The sequence below is a fragment of the Anopheles merus genome, chromosome 2L (assembly GCF_017562075.2).
Source record: "Anopheles merus strain MAF chromosome 2L, AmerM5.1, whole genome shotgun sequence".
In the NCBI taxonomy this organism is placed as follows: domain Eukaryota; kingdom Metazoa; phylum Arthropoda; class Insecta; order Diptera; family Culicidae; genus Anopheles; species Anopheles merus.
The window spans coordinates 14,387,469-14,406,617 of NC_054083.1; the positions used below are offsets into that span (position 1 = coordinate 14,387,469).

General features: G+C 39.0%; 2 protein-coding genes across 9 annotated transcripts in view; one reads left to right on the plus strand and one right to left on the minus strand.

Annotated features, from left to right (window-relative positions):
• LOC121591439 overlaps positions 1-19,149 on the plus strand; it is a 111,203-nt gene that overhangs the window by 11,195 nt on the left and 80,859 nt on the right. The gene's annotated exons all lie outside the window — the stretch shown is intronic.
• On the minus strand, positions 2,676-7,828 carry LOC121591438 (basement membrane-specific heparan sulfate proteoglycan core protein-like). Its single transcript, XM_041911911.1, has 6 exons — positions 7,013-7,828; positions 5,888-6,139; positions 5,578-5,822; positions 4,679-5,499; positions 4,150-4,564; positions 2,676-3,163 (listed from the first exon to the last, which is right to left on the minus strand). Exons 1-6 carry the CDS (start codon positions 7,734-7,736, stop codon positions 3,059-3,061), a joined length of 2,562 nt encoding a protein of 853 aa, XP_041767845.1. The 5' UTR covers positions 7,737-7,828; the 3' UTR covers positions 2,676-3,058.

Below are 19,149 nucleotides of genomic sequence, written 5' to 3' on the forward strand. Positions count from 1 at the left end.
AAAATACAATGTTTATGTTCCAATCTTTATTAATTATCAACAAATAACACACAAACAGTAGCACATCAACAATGGTTTCTAATTGGGATATATATCCGAAACGTTTTGTCAACAATACATTTTTGCATGACATCTAAACAGATATCAATAGGTGCTCTCATGATACGATTCTTTAACGGAAAATCATTTCCCCCATATAACCCAAAGGTTAAGCTTTTTTTCACGTTAAAAGGGGCAAGTTTTCCATCAAACAATCGTTTCATGGAGAGCAACGTAATAGTTGAATGTTTTTAGTTGGACGGCTTGATAGTTGGCTGACAGTTCAATTAAAAGCATGCGTTTGCCCGGCATGGATAAATCGGCTTTTGAAAATTTGGAATTTTTTTTATGAATTTTGTTTTGTATGGAGAATCGCTCCACCTAAACAATACAAATTTAATAGTTGGCAGGGAATTGAAATTCAACCAGTGAATTCAGAAAATTGGCCATTTTCAAATTTATAAAATAATCGTGGCGTGGAAACGCTATAAGGTTGAGAAATCTTTTTTGATGGTGGAAGGGGAAAGATTCGACAGAATTGCCATGGCTGTCATGGAGCTATAAAACATAGCCCTTGTGATGAATTTCAATTTGGATCATAAAGTTATCTGTAAAATTTTATTTCTGTGTCATTTTTATTCACCACATTCGCCGTCTATCAAACAATTCAACTATGCCAATGCCAATCCACTAGACAGCACGCAATCACGTCCCAAACAGTGAGATCATAATTTATTTTGGTATTTAAACTTTCTTTCGGGATCACAGCACATGAGAGAACATTCGTTTAAAGTTTTTAGTGATTTCCATACGGTAACAACATGTGTTTAGTTAAAAACACGTTCATAAAATTGCCATTTTCGAACCCAAAAAATAATCGTGTCATGAGCACGTTCTTCAATGTATTAAAAATGCACCGCAGTATCAGTATAGGCATAACGACAGTTAGTACTACTAACTACTAGTAATTAATACTACTTTAAAAAAATATGTTTCTTGGTTACATAGTTTTCTCGTTTCGAAGACTTCGACCCCAACTCAAATTTTCGCATACAACATACTCTGTATTCCACAAATATTTCCCTAAGTATTATATTTCCTTCTGAACTCAATCGTGCATACGAATTATTACAAAAAATAATAAACAGCTTAATAAACTTCAAAACAATATTTTGTCACAAGATACGTTCACACAGCTCTTATTCTACTCAAAAATATCTGTCAAACTCGTTTTTACAGCGGTAGACAAAGTTGAACAGCTTTTGGCGAATCTGTTTTCGATCAATTCAAGCTACCGTCCCAACTGATGCTTGTTAAGAATCTTTGTTTGTAATATTTTAACAGGTTGATCCTAAGACCAAAGGGTATATTGTGCATTTCTCCCAACTAAACCCACGTTACTACTATTGCTGATCTACAAGACAGTATTAATATCGGACGAAGATTTGCGGTGTATGAACGCAAAAAGGCGAAACTTTTGATGGAATTTGTTTCTGGTAAAACGGAATAGATTCACAAGCAAAGATATGGGCTGTAAACGTACAAATTGAAAAAAGATCGATTTATGAATTTTTATAATAAAAATAGGCCGGCTCGTGGTGCAGTAGTCAACTTGTACGTCTTAACAACATGTTCGTCATAGGTTCAAGCCTAGAATGGACAGTAAACCAATAAGCAACTGAAAGCCAAGTCCATTAGTGGTACAGGCAGACTTTGACCGACAGCGGAGTTTGTGCCATAGAAGAAGAAGAATAATACAAAAAATATATTTATGTTCGTTTGATTCTTAGCCATCAAATACGAATTATATTTTCCAAAACAATGTTATTGTCACTCCCTGCCATATTATAGCTATTTTTCATGCCATACGAGAAAAATATTAACCACATGTTATGTACTGAGTGTACCTCACTGCTTCTAAATGTCTTTACATATACTACCACTCTGTTGACGGTGTGCGTATCAATCATTTCGAAAGACATTATGCATCAAACTTTCGAAGGCTCAGTAGCTCTGGCAAATATTTTTGAAGAAGCGCCACTTACAAACCAACAATGTTTAAGAGAGAGCAGTGAAGAGTTATAAATACAAGTGGTCCCCAAAATACACTGCTAACGGGGACCGAAACGGCGGCAAAATACCGCGCAACTCGAATCTCGTGATTTACAGCTAAAATATCACTAATTTTCGTATAAATTGGCAAGTAAGGGTTGGTTTTAGCCACTGTGTAAATTATTTGATATGATACTGACAGAATATAACAGTTTTAAACCTTTTGGAATAGTTTTTTAATATTTGATCAAAATTTATTAGTTTATTTATAATATGTAATTTGGCACTTTACAATTGATGAGTCAAATCAGTACAGTTTGCAGTTTTAATACTCAAATTTAGAACTCCGTGTATCTCCGAATCCATGTATAAGAGGTACCGTGTATCTCGGGAGCTACTGAAATCATTTCATTGGTCATGATGATTAACAAGAAACTAATATGCTCCTGGCATCTTGAACTGCGTTTATTTTTTTTGTGATAAATTTCTTAAATTACGATACTGATTACGATTAAATTACGAATTACGATGCTGTGATAAATTTCAGCACTATGATGTGAGAATTAACAACAACAGATAATAAGAAACTAATAGAAAATAAAACACCATTCTTGTTGCTGCTTACTTTATTGGTTTGAAATTTATCATGGCGTATATTTATAATGTTAACTAAAATGAGGTAGTGGCAATGACTATATAATCGTTTGTATGTATGTGTGTGGGTGTGTCCATGAGTGTAGGTGCCCAATATTCTGTCCACACCTAAATGAATCACGACCAAATGTGTGACCAGCTGCAGGGAAATGAATGAGATGCGGTTTGCTATGCGGTTTTTCTCCATTGCCCATGGATGAAACCGAACCGCGTGCTAGACTCGTAGTGCAAACGCTGCATTGCAATCAGACCCAGAATGGGAATTTAATTACTTTGAAATGGAAATGACGGCAAATACCACTGCGCCCTTCAGCTATGGTAACGTTGCCTTTGGCTCCTTTAGGTCCTGGCAGCTGCGTACATTTGCAGACTCGACCATATCGTCCACCAGATCCACCGGAAGTCCGGAAAGTTTGAACTGCAGGCGTGCATGTAAGTGGTTTTCCAAAATTCCAAAATGAAAAGAAATAAAACAGAGCATGAAAAAGAGAGAAAGTGAGAGAGAGTGAGTGAGAGAAAAGAAAGAACATAATGATTAAGTTGAAATGAAGTGCTGTTGAAAGTTTAAGTGCCCATAAAGTGGCAGTTTTTGGATACGGACGGGAAGAAGAGCTTTATGCTAAAGAGCAGAAAGCCAGAAACAAGGGATCTTTTGCGGTCAGATATACTTTTCCCCTGTTCGATGGTACCGGCTGGGCTGAGTGTGGGTGAGTTTGGCTGTGATTTTAAGCGCATAAAAATATTGTGGTTACGATCAATTGATTTCTTCGCCAAGCTATCCGCTGGTGTTGGTGAGGTTGGGTTGCCATGTTTACGAGCAGTTAAAGCGGTGTTATTCATCATTGAAAGGGTTGTTGAAGGTTGTTTTGATAGTCGGTTTAAAAGCAAAAACGAAAGAGGGTCATCGAAAGCGAAAAGACCAGACTGTGCAATGAAACACCCTTTTCGAATAAATAAATATCAAGTTTGCTTGGGCGTGAATAAGCTTTCTGATGTTGAATTTTTACAATAGTTGTGCTTTAGTTATTCCGGTTATACAGGTGGTTCTTATTTGGTGGTAAAATATATATGCATGAGCAGTGTTCATTTCCAACGTAGAGGTACATTGAAATTGCACACTGCTGTAATTGCTTCTTCTTTTTATTTGTTGTAAAACACATGATATAATTAAAATAAAAGCATTCTATTGGCATAATCACTACAAGGTCATCCCATATTGTATGTAAATACGCACAGAATACTGCGACCTTTAAAGGGGTTAGCGCATTTACTATACGACCCTGAGCTGATCCGTTGGAAAAGTATTCTAGAGTCTAATAACACTTCTGATGTGCCACAATGAACCTATGACAATATTCACATAATTACAGAACCGGTTGAAGATTTGTATTGCACCATACTCACCTCTTTGACGCACCCATCCAGCCCCTGTTTCACATCCTTGTGTCGGTTTATGAAACCCTGCCAACGTACTCCACCGAGGAACACAATCAGCTGCCGGTCGGTAGGGAACACCGTCCCGAGCACGCTCCGCGCTACCTCCAGCTCATCGTCCACCTGCAGATAGACGTAGCCGTCCCGGTATCCGGCTTGCAATCGATACCATCTGCCCGTCGTCAGTTTGACGCTGGACTCGAGATAGATCGTATGCAGATGTGCATCGGTCGTAAATCGCAACTCGAGCCGTCCTGCTTTCGCCACTATCGTAATAAATTTGCCAAAACCCCGCCGGTGCTCGGCGGCGTGAAGTACGATGCCATCGTTCGTGCTGCGAAGCAGAAACTGCAAATCTACTGTCAGTGCCACCAGCAGAAAACTCCTACAATGAGATGGATTTTATGTTGATGAAAAATGAGAAAAAGCAAAAAATATCACCACCATTATTTGTTGATAAACTGTTGCATAACGCACACGATTATTCCACTAGTCTTACCGATAAGAAGCGTAACTATTGTGCTGGAACCGCAGTCCCTGGTTGTGCGCTACTGAGTCCAAATCACAGTCGCCCTCGGGCTTCAAAACATCCGAACCGTCACATCGTCCCTCGCTGCAGACGTAATTTATGCAGGATTGCTGTTCCTGTGCCCCAGGACACAGATCCGCGGTGCATTCTTCGGCACTGCACGTGCTGCACTGCCCTACATTGACCCGCTCGATAAAGTCCCGCTCGAGGTATAGCACCTTATCGTTTATCATCAATCGGCTCACACACCCACTGAATCCAACCGTTCGTAATTCGGGAACGTTGGCGATGAAGAAACGATCGGAGCGATGCTGCAATAGATGACCCTCGAATCCCAGCAGATATTGGCCGTCCAGTGCCATCAGTCCCTTGCCATCGTAGCTGCTTACCAGCACCGTATGCCACCGGGTAGGTTGTAGGTTCAGCTTGACGCTTCGGAAAACCTTTTCCAACTGACCAGGCGGAACAACTCGCAGCGTTAGCCGGCTCCGTTCGAGCAGCAATGAGAAGCTCCAGCTCTCCACGCCAGCTATTAAAGGCTTGTGGAACAGTATCCCATCCGAGTCGTTCGTTCGAAAGGTCATCTCGAAGCTGAACTGGCTGGACCTTCGGTTGTCCACGACCGCGTCATAAACGGCGTACGATACATTCGCGCCCTGTTGGAAGTGGATCGGAACTCGCGTCACGGTAAGCTGCAGTCCCGTTTCATGCATTACACCGTTGTCGCCCGTCACCTGACACCAATATTCGCCGGTATGCTGATAGCGCACATCACGATAGACAAGCGTTTCCTGGAACGGGGAGCAATAGGGAAGCAAATGTAAACACTTCAGCAGTCTGACATCCACTCTGCACCAACCCTTGCCTACATTCTCAATCAAAAATGTCCGTTCTCCGTTCTCCACCCTGTACCACCGGATCGTCTTGTGCGCCAGTCTAGCCGATCTTTTGCAGGAGAGTGTCACACTTTGTCCACAGCGCACGGTACGCATGCTTTGTTTTGTTCGTCCATTTCCAGCCATCCGTGAAGCTACGGCAAAATGTTCACCTTCCAATTCCATCCGAAGCGAATAGATGTCTTCCTCCTCATAGTCATCCACGCCTAGATCGGAATCTAAAACAAACAATAATGACAACATTGGACACCATACCGAGGCAAGTGGGCAGTATCCTTCTTACCCCATCTGTTGGAAACGAGAGGTGCAGCGGTGGTAGTGGTAGCTTGCAACAGCTCCTGCCGTGCAGCATCCACCTCAATGCCAATCCATTTGGCGTAGTATGGCACGTTCATAAACACAACGTAGCTAAACGAGTCGCAGTAGTTTGTACCTTCACGGATGCCCGAAAACGAAACCACTCCCCGGAGAAACCACCGATTCTCGCGGAAGATGTACATTCCACCACCACTGTCACCGTTGCATGGGCTTGTACCTGTAGGGTGAGCAACAAACAAAAAGGCAAACGGACACTCTTTTACTGTCTCTTGGGCCGAGCAGAGCCACAGGCAGTTTCCGCTAGATTAGATGAAGTGAAAATGGCAAGTAGCAAGTTGGTATTTATGTCAAGGTCGTGGTGGATTATATGAATCCCGAGATTAAGCGAGCACTACATTGCCGACGTAAGAAATTGGAATGCAAACGTTACCAGTTATCAGTGGGCTTTAGTTTGTGTGAGCGGAAGGTGATGAAAAGTATGAAGGAAAGGTTTAATGCCAAAAAGGCTATTTGAGCATATAAAATAAAATTTCTATGACATTTTGTCGTTTTAAATTACATTAAGAAAAGAGTTGATCAGAATAAGATTTTTATAAGTAAATTTGTGTCCTGTCTCTTTTTTAATATTTAGCACAGCCTTACTCCGTATTCGGTATAGACTTGCCTTAAAAACAATTCACTTAAGTATCAGTGATATAATTGTTAATCAAGTCCATGTGAGACTTGAACTCATGATGGGCATGTTGTTACGTCTTGAGGCTTGATGTCTACCACAATTTTAATCATACCCTGTTAATTATTGAGACTGTATATACTTATATGTTGAGCAGTAGAAAACACGGGAAACACCTTTGCTAGGTGAATAAATCGACATTAATAACCTCAATATAAATTTAAAAAAAATTAAATGGATTCTGACCAATATGATTAACATATGTTCATTCTTCAAAACATAAATAAATGCAGGGATTTTCCTGTTGTTGACCTCTGATCATGACCCATTTAAAAACGTGGAGCATCAAAAACAGCACAATCACACAAACTTAATCCAGTTCCTCTCTCCCCGCCAATTGTTTATGGCCGTTCCTACCGTTCAAAATTCCCGCGCAGTACATTCCGCTATAGATGAGCCGGCCGTAGAGGTCAGGGTTGCTTTCGACACAGTCCGTATAGCGTACTATCGGTAGCTCGGCCTTTAGCAGCTGGTCGGAGATGCGATTTTTCTCCGTGAGACCCCAGCCTACGACCGTTCCGTACACGTCCGCGAGATACTCAACCCATATCGATTCGGTCAGATCGAGGCAAACTGGTTGAATATAATTCGTAAACTGCACCGTACCGTTGAGCCGCAACAATGCCACGTCATGCTTGTGGGTGTTCGGCACAAATTTGGAGTGTGGTATGATCTTCTGCACCGTATACGTTTGCACCGCATTGCTGCCGTTCGCCGACAAACGGTGCATGCCCAGCCTGACACGCACCAGTTTTTCACTAATCTTATACCCCGTGTCACTATTGTACACGCAATGGCTTGCCGTAAGCACAAACAGCTCATTGATCAATGTGCATCCGCACTGGTAGTCGTTAAGATGAAACAATCCACCATGCCATGGCCAGTGACCCTCGTCGGCGACCCCGCCATCCGTGATTCGACTGCGCAAGGCTATTTTCGGTACGCCACACTTTTGCAAATCCAACCCTTCGCGTTGAATGGTACCGTCTGATTGGGGAACGCTTGCTGTTGGATACAGCAGAACACATAACAACAGTACCAATTGCCACAAAATATTCCACACTATGTTGTACATTATCATAGAACTAAGATCACAAAACACACGCAGGACTGATTTTACACAGCATTTGTCAGAAGCTTGCGCTCGAGTGCACGGAATACGGAGGACTGATGATAACCCATAGTCGATCGGCTCGGACCGGCTTATCATGGGCTAAACCAAATTTGCTCGATTTGGTCGAGCACGTTCAGCCCGAGTCGAGTCGAGTATTTGGGCACTTACAAGAACATCAAAAGATTGTCGAACAAGCTTGTACTAAAACGGTACGTCAATTAATTTTTTTTTAAATCTTTTCCTGAACTTCTTTTCAACGGAATATATATCACTATTTCTATGTTTAATTCTGCTATTTTTAAGATTATAAACCAATAACAATTTCACATTTAGGTTGAAAACAGTTTGCTATTGCATTCACACTAAAAACTTTATGTACATGCTAATTACAACTTTAAATTATTATTTTAAATAAATACTTTTGAAAAATTGAGTATCCCAACGATATGAAAAAAGTGTAAAAGTGTACCCAATGATGTGACAGTTAACGTTTAATGTAAAACTAAGATAGGCCCCTTTTATAATTTAAGCCAGAAAACTGAAATTTGAGCCTGTCAGTAGAGCAATGTTCATCATCCTGGTTGTATATATTTGACAGTTTCATTCTGCCACATTGGATTTCACATTCATTTCAGTGTATAAACAGAAATTAAGCCAGTCTCGTAGTACAGTCGTCAACTTGTACGACTTAACAACATGCCCGCCATGGGTTCAAGCTCCAAATGGACCGTGCCGCTATACGTAGGACTGACTATCCTGCTATGGAGGGGGATCAATAAGTCACTGAAAGCCAAGCCCACAAGTAAAGGTACAGACAGGCCTTGACCGACAACGGTTGTTGAGCCAAAAGAAGAAGAAGAAGAACCGAAATGCATTTTAAAATCGTTGTGTTTTGTTTTTTTTTCTGTTTGAAATGGATTATGGTACTTTCAATAAATTAAAATATAACGAATCAAATTGTTTTTAACACATTTTAACAATGTTTGAACTAAATATTAATGCTTCAGCAACACAATTTTTCATTCATCAACTTTCTTCATTGAGCCTGCGACAAACCGGCGTTTGTTTAGAGAAAGCAGGGCAAAATGGGCACGTTAAGCAGTTTAATGAATAGCTCTTAGGTAACTGTCTATGTTTTTGCGCATACATTGTGTAAGGCTGCAAATACACGAACCGAGATCGTCGCGGTACCGCGAAATTTGCGCCTTGTTTATAACAATTGTAGAGTAGTTGAGTTGTCAAATCATCCGCGTCTTCAATCGCGCCTGCTGATTCGCATATGTACCAACTTCGGTATTGCTAAGATTGTCGCGGTAGCGCGAACCTATTATTTTTACTTTTTCTGGGGCATTAGTTAAAGAAATCGAAAAGTGAGTTTTTTTTTATATTTTGCATAAACTACGTGACGTAAGTAATTTGATTAGCAAATTGATATTTCATCTTAGCACATTCAATCGTCCACCAGACCAGACCTCGTATGAGTTCATACACGAACCACGATTATCTCGCCTGTTCTGTCATATTTTATAACAAAATAGACAGTACAAGTCATATGCGTTTTTCTCGGTACCTTGAAAATCTCGGTTCGTCAATTTCCAGCTTAATGTTTTATCCCTATCTTTTGATTAGCTGTTCAGAGAGCCCTTCAAAATTCTCCAACGATGTATTCTTAAAATTAAAACACTTTTTTATATGTCTCAATCGACGAAATTGAATCTTTTTAGACTCTGTCTGTTAGCATAATTGTGTGGACAAATAATACACAATAGCCTCACCTAGCGCTATATGTCAAAATTATCTGCCCATTTTATTTTTCAATATTTTTATTTTTTTTTATGAAACATTATTTTATTTTTTTGTTCAATTAATAAAAATACATTCAATTGCCTTGATTTGTAAAGCCAAATTGTAAAGAAATATCATATTTTATCATTTATCATATAATCGTCCTCTTCTTCTTCTTCTTCTTCTTCTTATTCTTCTTCTTCTTCTTCTTCTTCTTCTTCTTCTTCTTATTCTTCTTCTTCTTCTTTGGCACAACAACCGCTGTGGGTCAAGGCCTGCCTGTACCCACTAATGAAGTGAGCTTGGCTTTCTGTGACTTTTTGTTACCATAGCAGGATAGTCAGTCCTACGTATGGGAGCACGGTCTATTCAGGACTTAAATCCATGATGACTATACCACCAGACCGGCCTCATTTTTTATAATAGATCTTATAAAACTTCCACACATCCATGTGACATTACTTAACGCTTAATTTCAAAGTGGTAAAAATTACATCAATATACTACGAAATCTTATTTTGTATTTTTCTTAGTTATTTTTCAACTACGGATTATAAATCTTACATTTTGTTAATACAACACTCCAATAAAACAATGCTTAAATAAACATTGCTTATTTTGCTCCGCATGCTTATTTTGCTCCGTTTAGCCTTACATATTTTTCACGCTGAAATAATCTAGGCTGAATATCTGAGCCTAATTTGGCGTGTGGTTTTGTATGGAATGTTGACATGATTTCAGTCGCCAAGTGCCAAACTCCATATAATAAGCTACCTAGGGTCGTGGAACCTCCCATTGTCTATAAGACCATTCATCCAACAATCAGCCACAGAGGTACTTACTTATACATTTTGTATCTTTTAATATATTATAATATTGTACGATTCCCCTGAACAAACATGAACTTTTACCTTTCGAAATAAAAGGGTCGGTGAGGCTATAAAATTGTAACTTTATTTAATCTTCCGTTCCACTTACTAGACTAATTAAGCTTTTTATTATTTACATATTGTTGTGTTACTAAGCAATGCGGCCTTTTTGGATCGTTCCTCATGAACAATAAAAAAAAAGTTGTGTTATGTTAAATGTGACATGATCATTACGACTCTGACAGGATCTGTAAGTACAGGGTTAGACAGGGAGTAGTTTTAAATTGATTGTAAGCATATATTTTAATATATGCTCCTGATGCAAGCAATTTTGAGTGATAATACGATAAAATGACTGTTTCTGTTATATCTTCAAAAAGGTACAAAAGCATTAACATGTTTAATGGAAAGGACGCACGTTTCTCTCTTGCATTTAAACTGTATATTAAAAATTAAATACGTAAAATCCATTTTACTATTACATTGAATTGAAAGGCAACCATGAGCCGCAGCAGTTCACAATATTTACGTTAAATAACAAAATTCCACCCAACTGACAAAACAGTTCATTCAATGCTAAGTTTGTTCACCACCACCACCACAGATTCAGTAAACGGTATTGCATGCAGATGAATATAAATCTTTGCTTTGTCTGCAGTGATCTCTTCTTTTCTTTTTCACTCGATATGTACGATGCTACGATGGGTGTTGCTTCTGCTAACTGTATGCAGATGATCCTCTTCCTTGCCAGCCACGAGACCAGAGCATGAACCGAGCAAAAACTTCAGCGTGGCATAATATTTACACTGAAAACATCTGATACCCTCGCCGCCACCGACTACTATACTCGTGGACTCGTGTGAGTTCTCGTGCCATTTTGCAACCACAGAACGGGAACTGCGAACGAGACGTAAAAGCAAAACGCTGTTTGCTTCCTCCCGGCAATACTGAATTCATGTGTGTGCGTGAGTGTGTGTGTATGCATGTACGGGGAAGAAAATAAATTTTTCACTCACCGGTAAATATAATCGATCTCTTCATCTACTGCCGATCTGTGCCCCCGCGGCCAAACCCAGAGCAGATGTGCTCGGCACACAAAACCGCCGTGCAGTGCACCCACGAATAGCATTCGTGCCTAAAATTAGATTAACGATGTGTTTTGCTTGCCCGTACTGGAGATCAATTTTTTACGACGACTTTACCTCACCGGATGCGCTACACCCGAGTGCCGAACTATTTTGCTGCGCTGGTTTTTAAGGCGGCGGAAGGAGCCGCTCTCTGAATATAGTTGAAATAAAACAACCCAGGGAGACGGGCACCTATCCCGCCGCATGGTGTATTATTTTATAGTCTTCCTGATGCACTAACCTGCTTGTTTTCGTATGACAAACATAAAATAGCTTACCATTTTCTTGTGTTGGATCCGCTGAGGACGAGAGCGTAAACGAAGCTGGAGAAAGCTTTGACAGCTTTAGACAAATTGACCTTTTGCCGGGAAAAGCTGTATCTTGGGATGCTAACCAATGTTTTGCCAAGATGTGTTTACTAGCGCTGTTGATTTCTGACCGTGGCATGGGTAGCACAAAGTAAACAAAGTTTGAGAGGTGTTGCTGGATGAAACCATATGGCATCATAATGTTTTGAAACTAGTATGTCTTCTGCAGGTGTTTGAAAACTTTGTACTTCAAATTTAGTTTACAGTTTGTGTTTTCCATATCGCGTTTAGGGTAAACGTACCTATAGTGGTGCTAGTACCAATAGTGATGGTATTGCACTAAAATTCGTCTCATACGATAAATTAACAGTAGTTAAATTATCTACGATAGTATGAAATGTTCTCTTGCCTTTTGCAAAGGATTTAAAAATGAAATGGGGCCATTCCGTTTCATAGTGGTCAAAAAATCCATTATTTTGTAAAAGGTATCAACATTTTTCCCAAATCCTTGGGCTTTCATAACGATACTCGATAACGTTCTAAATGACCACTTCTTCTTCTTCTTCTTCTTCTTTTGGCTCAACAACCGTTGCCGTTCAAGGCCTGCCTGTACCACACTACTTGTGGGTTTGGCTTTCAGTGACTTATTGATCCCCCCATAGCAGGATAGTCAGTCCTACGTATGGCGGCACGGTCCATTTGGGGCTTGAACCCATAACGGGCATGTTGTTAAGTCGTACGAGTTGACGACTGTACTATGAGACCGGCTATCTAAATGACCACAGAACTACGCAATTATCAGTTTTTTTTTTAATAATTGTTATCAAATGATATTGTTTTATTCTAATTCATTGGCTTTTGACCATATATACGTATTTTTAAGTGTTTTTTACGATAGTGCCATTATATATACATCAAACAGGCATGTTCCTATAGTGGTCGTAGTTCTAAAATCAATAAAAACAGGTAATTTTAGATTTTTTTCGACGACATTTTTGACATGTCGTACTGTTTTCATTAAAATAAGCAACAAAAACGAGTTTTCTGTAAGTAATTTACCAAAAAAAGGCCGAAATTCGCTTATTTCGCTGAGTGAAAAATCGACTTCAAATCAAGCAAACTCTTCTGGGTATGGGTTGACGACAGGTGTTATTCAGTACTTTAGTCAATATTTTCATCAACCAAATTCATACATTTTTACGATCAAATTACGAAAGAAATCATTATTATCGCTGTAATCCTTACTATTCATACGAAAACAGCTTCAAAACTAAGTTCCATTGATATTATACACTGTTTTTAAGGCATCTTTGTTTACCATTACTTAATACGACGACTATAGGAACCATACCACCATTATAGGTACAACGAAGCAGTTTCAAAAATATGTATTTTTTGTAAAATTTATGTGTTTTATGGTAAAAATGGTTGTGATTGCGAAGATAAAACATATTCCAACTGTTATGTGTTAATATATTCAGAAATTGTCCTTCCTGACACTTTAAATCCATTAAAATACATCTGTACCACCACAAATTGCACCACTATTGGTACAGTTACCCTAATTAGTACGCAGTACGATAAGTTATATATGTTATATATTTCAACTTATAAAAAATATCTATCCATCATCTTCTTCATAAACAATTCAAAGAAAACCATGTATTTTGTGACAACATATCGTTGAATTTTCTAGCCTTTATTTAATCGCGGTTACTAAAACAATGCTACACACCGCACCAGTCAAGCACCGTACTTTACATGCAAAAAAGAACTTGATTGCAGTGCCTCGTGCAGCTATATTTTCACTCATAGTTCCATTCTCCATATCAACTATCACCATGTCAACATAACAACACAGCGCAGATAATCATGATTTAGATACTGCCATGAACACCCATGATTGCCCCGAGCTACTGAATCAACAAAACAGGCAGCCATTGCCATTCGCCGGCAATATCACCCGTCAATAAGCATCAAGCTCACGAAGCATTAAAAGACTTCCGTGCTTCAGTGCGAATCTTGTGCTACGTTGGCAGTTTGCGCTCGGATGGCTAAGAGAGTCGGGTAATTTTGCTTCCACTAGTCGACTCTGTCGCCCGATAGAAGAAGGCTATTGCATTGTTTATTCTCATCATAAAACCATCTTCCCATAAATCCCTATTATGTCTCCCTGTAAGCTTCTGCCAGTGCTTAGTGACGATTCCGCAAACACGTTAAAAGAGCGAATGAGTATGACACTCAATAGCTTTTGTTCTAACGAGATGATAAAGTTGGGGTTTTGGTTTTCTGTCTATCTTTTTGCTACATCAGATAAATATTGTGTAGGTTGTATTCGCGTCTGAAGCGTACTATATCACTTGCTTGACATTTTTTTGTGACGAAGTAGAAAATTCGCAGCTCATATCCAAGAGAAAAGGAATCTACTACAAGGAGTTTATTAATACTAAGCAAAGCCGATCGTTCCATTGTAATCAGAACAAAAAACTCATTTCAGAATGGTTTTTTCTATAGAGACTTTGAGCCTATTGACTTCATTCGTCTCTTAATTCAGTATGGATTAGTTGGTAGTTGTTATATCACATTCCTCTATTGTCATCACTTCGTCATTAGAATGTACGTCCTTAATTTTCATTGCGTATGATTTCTTAAGATTGTTAATCAAATTTATGAAATATTCTATAATTATACCGTTAACAAGGATCTCGTAATACACGAGTTTAAAACATTATGAAAAGTATAAAAAATCGATTATCCATTCAGTTTATCATTAATTTAATAACAGTTTAGTTAATTCTGCTATTTGGCGATACGTCCAATGTGGACATGCCGGCCCATACATGTTTTGACATTCAACATTTTCAAACTATAAATGTTAAAAAAAAACATATTCAGTTTCTTGAATGAACTATGTTACAGCAATCGAACGCAATATGGAGATATTGTGTTTGCTTATATTACTATGCCACAAATATGAAATGACATCAAAACTATTGTGCATTTATAAATACATTAGAAAGACTATTTGAGTTGTTTATAGTATTTGAAACATAAACAAGAAAAAATATTTAAAAAACCCTTTTTCAAACAATATTTAAAGCAAAATAATACCAATGCGTGTGTTATACCAGATGGATAAATTCGTTACTTTTGGGCATATCCAAAAACCGTTAAACATTGAAGCTCCTTCACACTGCTCGAAGCGCAAACCCACCTTCCTACAGAACCTTGGGCAATCAACTATGTGGGATAAAGATTAATTTAAACATGATCCACTGGCGTCATCACGCTCGCAAGTCATGCGTTAAGGTACCGTAAACAAACGGTGGGATTAATGTAAATTCCTACGAAATTACGATCAAACTGTGCGTGATCAATACCATTAGCTACCAACTACTTCATTTGCAGACGCACCGAATACGCGTCAATCATTCCGCGAGCCCGTCGTTCCAGCTAACCGGGCCTGGGTCGACATTACCAACCGCTGGTGTATCTGCCTCACACATGTTACACACATTTCCTCGCCCTACTTGATTGATTTTCCCGGGAGACGGCTTGACAGAAACCTCCCGGGCCGGCACCGTAATAATATTGGGGCAATTTAATCATTTCCAGCTGCTGCCGCGCTACACACATGGTGCACGCGAAGGGGTCGTCTCCATTCGTGCATACATTCGATATCGTAAATGTTCCACAGGGATTCAGCAGTCCTGCATAAATCAAGTTTTATTCTAACCCGTTGCACGGTCACGACTAGCACTCGATAGCAGAACAAACACGCACACTCCACAACATACACAAAAATCAATCCTTACCACGGCATCGTGTCGAGTCAGAGACAATCAGGCAATCGTTTGCTCGGGGAATCCGCCAAGCTAATACGGGGAGCCGTTAAGCGATCGTTGCCATTATCATCACTGCCAATCATCATCATTTCCTGGCCGGGCTATATCCCATCACGGTACACCGTTGGTTATGGCACGGTAGAGAAAAGTACTCTGTGCGACGTGGTACCCCGGGCCGGAGCCATAATGTTATTACGAAAATGGCAATCCACACCCAAACCGAAGGAGGAAAGGATTATCGAATACATAAAAACTGCCAATAAGCTTCGTTTCACTTTCGCACAGCCAGTATCCTTTACCGGATAAAGACTTTGCGCCTTGCTTGGTCGCTGTTGCTTGAGTGTACTTGCTATAGGAAAAGCTGGAAAAGAAGCATAAGATATTTACTCCGTGTCTTTGCCATATGTGGCTTGGATTATGTTAAACAAGTTCAGATTCTCATGTTCCCTTTGGTTGGTATCGACGGAACAGACAAGCACCGATAGTGTGTAGATTAAGTACGGAGATAAAACGAAATTTTGATTGAAACACACATCACACAATATGCTTCGTTGCGAGTCTATGAAGCCATGAACATAAATCAGCGGATGTAGAGGATAGGGACTACTTCTCCTGCTCAATTTATGTAACAAATACATAAAAAATAGTAGTAATCGTGATAATTTGTTGCGCAATGTAATAAACAAGTCGTGTTCTAAATTTTTAATTATTATGCCATCTAAAAAGAGAATCTGAAATCATCTCAATGTTGTTTTTTTTCTGTACCTTTGCTAGTTTTAAATGAAATCTAAAAACAAAAACATTTGACATGTATATTTGAAAAGGTACATTTTTGTTGCACCTTTATACATTTCCACTATGGTACTTCACTTGTCTACTGCCCAACGATGGAGATTTGAAATGTACCGTTACATCCATGCCGCTGACCTCTTGCACATGGTTGGCATCCAATACTGTTTTCTAATTTTTCCAAGATCCGGCATAACTCCCCCGACTGTTTATGTAAACAATTCCTCCAATATCTATGGCACAGTGCCAAATTTTCCCATACCGACCTAAACGACCGTGAGATTGCGCTAGTATAAATTTATATAGGTCAGTCGTGTATGTAAGCTACTGCTCGCACACTATAATACTACACTGAGAGGCGATGAGTTTGGTTTCTTTCTTCTTTCTTTCAATGCAATTGCTGCCGTGGAGAGAAGAGAAAATTTCCATGGGATTTTTTTATTTACACCGAACCCAGGTGTAACTTCCATTAACAGTCTGGTTCAATATCAGAGCATTTTGCAGAGAAGATAAAAAACAAAGCAAACACATGTAAAGACATGCTGCAAGTGGTTGTGATATGGTCGGCTTCTGGAAAAGTTGAAAAAAGACGGCACAAACAAACGAACTCGGGAACAAATACGAAAAGTTCTATCAATTACCACCTGTTTGCTGCTAAATCCAAACATAGGACGGTTGAAGTGTTTCAACTTAATGGACAACACTGTTGCTTCCATTATCATCGGTTGATAATTTCCCGGTAAAACTTTTGAAAAGTTTCATTAGCAGTAACATGCTTGCTGTAATTGATTAATTTTTCGGTTTTAAGTGGACTTTACTCAAATTTTGAGTTTATTTTCAGTGGTGAGGGCGAGGGGGTGGAGTGTTTGAAATATAAATATAAATAATAGCAAAATATATGTATAAATAAATAAATAATTAAATTAAGTAATAAATTATCGGGGCCGGTCTCGTAGTACAGTCGTCAACTTGTACGACTTAACAACATGCCCGTCATGGGTTCAAGCCCCAAATGGACCGTGCCGCCATACGTAGGACTGACTATCCTGCTATGGGGGGATCAATAAGTCACTGAAAGCCAAACCCACAAGTTATGTGGTACAGGCAGGCCTTGACCGGCAACGGTTGTTGAGCCAAAAGAAAAAAAAAAATTATCATGCTCATTTTCAAGACTGTCATCTGGACGATGAACCATTCAACAAAGCAAAGGAATTTATAAACGTGTTGTAGGACTTATGGATCTATCGTTATGTCTTGCTAACAGATCTTGGAAATGAATGAAATATGTTGTACATATTTTCTATTATATGCATAAAGAACACCCGGCCTGTTTGATTGTATTTGTATCACAAAAACTGGAATGATTGAAGTTTCATTTAATTAAATTAATAGTCTAGTCTAGTTGTCCGGTCTTAAGTACAGTCGTCAACTCGTACTACTTAACAACATGCCCGTCATGGGTTCAAGTCCCAAATAGACCGTGCCATAAGTCCATAAGCAGAACTAGCTATCCTGCTATGGAGGGAATCAATAAGTCACCGAATGTCAAAGCCCACCAGTGATACAGGAGGTTGTTGACTGATAACGGTTTTTGTGCCAAATAATAAAAAAAGAAGAAAGTTGTGTCTATTATCCGGGGCTTTCGAGTCTAAACTTTTAATTTTAAAGCAGTGCGATGCCAAACGCATAATAATGGGTGTCTACCCATTTTAATAAAGTATATAACAGTGGTCAGTAAATTAAGTACTTTATGCTTCCAATTGCCTAAAATTCCTAATTCCTAATTCGTTAGGTTTCTCATTCAAACGTAAGATGGTAAAAGCCTCTTCCTTTTGGCAACAATGAAACGCTCGCGAAGTGACCGCTCGTTTATAATAAATATGTACAAAAAATGTATGCCATATATGAGTTTTAATTTGTAATTTTATTATATGTACCAATACTAATTATATGTACATACATTGTTTCAATACGGATCGTCGTTCTGTTAGAAAAATAATCAGTAATTCTGCTAAGTCTGTTTAAGCCGATATCATCCCGATTGAAACCTAAGGTATACTATTTTTTTACTAAAGAACTACTGTAGTATTTACAAAACTTTATAACTTCAAATTTTAACATTTTAATTAACATATTTTAAAATCAATCAAAGTCAAAAGCTATGACAACACATTTTTTTTATCGCTGTTCATTGAAATGCTCACACTTAACGTCACTGCTGCATTCATTTATCAAAAAGCATAATGAAACCCTTCTACCGCATTTTGCATCCTCTCTAACATTCAACGTCCCGTTATTTACACACCGTTTTAACTGTGATGAAAAATCCGCAATGCGCACAATTTAACCCTTCCAGTGAACCCCTAAATATGTAGTAATCCAGGAGCAAAATCATATTTTAAGCGTAACCAAATGACTCGGCGCGAAAAGGGAACGATCAAAGGAGGGCTAAAAACAACCCCACATAATACGTTTAAGCTCGACCTGTCACCAAAGCCACCCGAAAAGATGTATGGATAGTCCAATGCATAACGTTTATCCCTCCCATGCCAGCCGCAAATCTGACGTACAGTTTGTGCTTGGATTTTTTTAGCCCTTGGTTGTGCCGTCTTTAAATCATACTTTACTCTTTAACCTCACCATTCATCATTCTAGCA